We start from the raw sequence: 3,994 nt of genomic DNA on the forward strand, positions 1-3,994 counted from the left end.
CAAATTCCTTTAAACCTTAACACAAATTACAGGAAACATCTCTATGGAAAAAGAAACCCCTCCACTTGGTTTGACCTGCTGATGTCATGTGTGACATCAGCAGGATTTTAAAATGAGGAAATGCTAGGCGGGCGTTTCCCCACACCTGACCCCCATGAAGACTGAAAAGACAAACAAAGTAAGTATAACAAATGACTTAATCTATAACATAATAAAATATAAAGAAACATAACTAAGTATTTGTCTTAATTTGCAGAATGTTTGATTTGCCGGCAACAAAACGCTTACACAAACAAACCCGGGATAGTGAGTGAAGCAATCTTACTTGACAAATAGCAAATCATAGCAAATACATGAAAACAGAATAATGTGTACAATGTGCAAAAAAAAAGGTCAACACATATGGGACAAATGGAGAGCATTGCAACTGCTCATCCACTTTGTCACAATCCCAGCAAACAAAATCATCTCCATTTACACACATCAAATAGAAACATGAATCACTTGTAATGATTAGAAACTTGATAGAATTTCAAATCTAGTTTGGGGAGTCATTCAGTGAGAAACAGTGAAATGATTTTCCATGTGAAAAGGTGGACAGCAGAAACAGAAAGAAACAGTGAGAACTAAAAGAGAAACAAAGAGCTTTGGAACAACGAGGCAGCAGGAGGACAGCTGCAGTTTAACAGCTTCAATTCACTGACAGGAAACAACATTAGAAACATCATCACCCTTAACTCATCTGCTCCACTGACACTGACACCATCAACGGACCCACCTTCAGTTTATCATCAGTGTTAATGTATGGAAACATCCTGTGAGTGAAAGTGTGTGTGAAGGTGTGTATGTGTGTGTTAGTATCAGGATCAGAGAACGACAGCTTTCCTCTGTTCCAGTCCAGATTCACTCTGATCCTCTGGAGCTTCTTCTGTACTGAGAGAGCAGTGGGTGGAGCTGATGGTGACAGTGCTGAGTATTTATCTTTATAGAACCCTATTCCCCAAAATCCAGTCCATATGTCTCCCTTCCTCTGCATCGACTCTACAAACACACCTAGTAACCACCGTGTACTGTCTTCAACATCGACATCCCAGCTGTGAATCCCTGAGTTAAAGCCCTCAGAGGCCAGGACAGCGTAGGAACACTCAAACCTCTCTGGATTATCAGGAAGCTGCTGCCTCTCTCCTCTATATCTCACACTGGTCAGATCTTCAGACAGGATGAGTTTTGGATGAGCAGTGTTTGGGTCCAGAATGAGAGGAGTGTAGGAGACCATGTCCTTCATGTTGTTCCAGATGTTGAAGGTCAGGTTGCCCAGGTGTTTGGCCTGGTCTATCAGAGCTCCTGAGGGCAGCTGTGGATCATCCAGCAGGGGGCAGCACTGGACTCTTTCCACTGCAGCCTTGTAGTTGTGCAGGAATGAGACGTCTTCAGCTCTCAGCTCCTCCTCTGTGGCTCTGACTGTGTCTGAAAGAGCTGCTATCTCTCTGCTCAGAGCCTCCATCTTCTCCTTCATCATCCCACTCTTCTGCTCCTCTTCCTCCCTCAGTGCAGCCAGCCTGGCCTCCTCTTCCTCTGCTAGAAACTGGTGAAGCTTCTTAAACTGCTCCTTAATCTGCCTCTCTGTGTGTCGGGCCTGGACCTTAATGTGTTCTGCTGTTTGATCAAACTTCACTTGAACTCGTTCACAAACCTTTAACTTCTTCTTTAAGGACTCCAGAGTTTCCTGAAGTTCCTTCTTGTGTTGTCTTGCAGCTTCGATGGGTCTTAATTTGTGCTTGGTGTGTTTTTCTGAGTCTCTGCAGACGACACACACTGGCTGCTGATGGTCCAGACAGAAGAGTTTGAGTTTCTCAGAGTGCAGACTGCAGAGATCCTCTGAAGCTCTCTGATCTGTCTCCTGTAAGAACGACTCACACAGGTTCATTAAAGCTCGGTTTAAAGGTGGATCATAAACTGATATTTCCTTACAAACTGGACACTCGTGTGTTGGTCTGTCTCTCCACCATCTCTTCAGACAGTCTTTACAGAAGCTGTGGCTACATGACAGAAGAACAGGATCTCTGAAGACCTCCTGACAGACCGGACAGCAGAGATCCTCCTCTGATCTGGAAGCCATTGAGTCTGTGAGTGAAGATGAAAACAGCAGACAGGAAGTACAGTCAGTCCTGGCTCCCCTCCCTCCTCTACTACCTTCACTGAAACTTCCTTTGAGTCATGTTTTTGCTCAAACTCACATTCAGTGTGTGGAGCGTCAGCAGCTTGAAGCAGCAGTGTTGGAGTTTTCCACTTTTCTCTCCTGTAGCTGGACTCACTCAGTGGAAGCTGCTAGTTTGGTCTGAACTGCGTCTGATCGTCGGTGCATCTCCCTTTACGGGGGAAGAAGAACATCCTGTTTCCTGGTTTGTTGTATTTTAATAATGGGGGGCGGAGCTTCATTCAACTTCCTCTTATAAATGTGTGAGTGTGAAAGTAGAGCGCATACGTTTATTGCAGATCAGAAAACTTTGCTGAACCTCAGGAAATAAAGTGTGACTCAGTGGTGCAGCTCTTTGGTAGCTTTTATTTCAGACTTTGTTCTGGTTATTTCTCAGGTTCCCCAGCAGTGGGAGTGTAATGAAGTCACACAAACACAGGTGGTGTTAATGTTGGTTCACTTTGTAAACGTTTTTGGCTCCTCTCACTCCAGGTCTCAAGGGCCGGTGTCCTGCAGGTTTTCGATATTACCCTGGGTAAACACACCTGAATCAAATGATTAGTTCATTATCAGGCTGCTGGAGAACTTCAAGACCTGTTGAAGAGGTAATTTAGCCATTTAAATCAGCTGTATTGGATCACGGATGCATCTACAACCTCCAACACATCAGCCTTTGAGGCCTGGGGCCCGTTCTTCGTACCTCGCTAAGTAAGTTAGCCGGATTTGAATGTTGACGATTTCGCGTGATCTTGGATCGTTCGGTTCTCTGAAGCTCATCTGGGACTTGCTGTCATAGCAACAGATCCATAAGCGTAAACCTGCTCGGGAGCAGGTTTACTTTATGTAAACAGGATTAGATCGCGGCCACTCAGGTATGTCCGCTGCAGTCATATGAAAGCAACAGCGATATTTCGCCACTATTTTACCATAAATAAATATTATCAATGTAACTAAAGATAATGCAGTATTTGATTCTTTTATTGATTTCATACAGATACATACAGGTCATTTCCTAAAAAAAGGGAAATGTACTATTAATCATTCTATGTCATGTATTTGATTATTTCAGATGTAATTCATATTTTAGAGTAGTAATAGTAAATTACTTCGTGTAATCAAGATGAGAGACCACGACTATAAAAGCGAAGGTGGATTTGGGAAGTCTGTCGCAGCCATGTCCTGTCCGTTTGTACGCGAGCAACCCATTGCGGAAGGTGCAAGATTGATAAGGAGAGTTTTCAGAATTCAGCGTATATTGTGGGATAGACAGGATCCTTTAGCTCAGCGCGACAGTGTGCTCATAGAGAGATATCGCTTTTTTTGTTATTTACTTAACACTCTCTCTCTATCTATCTATCTATCTATCTATCTATCTATCTATCTATCTATCTATATATGATGGATAGATCTATCTATCTATCTGTCTCCCAACTTACTGTGCATGCTTCAGTCACCCCTCGCATGGGAACAGGTAAAAGTGATGGAGTGTTATGTAAAACTACACACAAAAAAACCCACAATGTCAATAAATGTCACGGTACAAACAGCCGGGGTGTGACGAGGGGGTGCAGGACCACCACCTGTCTTTATTTGCTCTGCCCTTTTCTTGGTTGCTGTTATAAACAAACAAACAGGTTATTGCAGGGTCTCTTTTCAAGAGACTAAAAGCAATATAAGTGATAAATATTACCATTCTGTAGAATATTCTTATATTTCACTTTTACTTGTTCCCATGTTCTAGTGGGTCCTGTTGTGGCTCTAATGTGAAAGAGGATATGATGTAATATAATATAATGT

The 3,994-nt window shown here is 42.9% G+C and overlaps 1 protein-coding gene across 1 annotated transcript; it reads right to left on the bottom strand.

Annotated features, from left to right (window-relative positions):
• Positions 1-439: 439 nt before the first annotated feature.
• Positions 440-2,132, bottom strand: LOC134623972 (nuclear factor 7, ovary-like). The gene has a single exon (XM_063468971.1). It carries the CDS (start codon positions 2,117-2,119, stop codon positions 734-736), a length of 1,386 nt encoding a protein of 461 aa, XP_063325041.1. The 5' UTR covers positions 2,120-2,132; the 3' UTR covers positions 440-733.
• Positions 2,133-3,994: the final 1,862 nt, after the last annotated feature.

Source organism: Pelmatolapia mariae, linkage group LG3_W (genome assembly GCF_036321145.2).
Source record: "Pelmatolapia mariae isolate MD_Pm_ZW linkage group LG3_W, Pm_UMD_F_2, whole genome shotgun sequence".
NCBI lineage: Eukaryota > Metazoa > Chordata > Actinopteri > Cichliformes > Cichlidae > Pelmatolapia > Pelmatolapia mariae.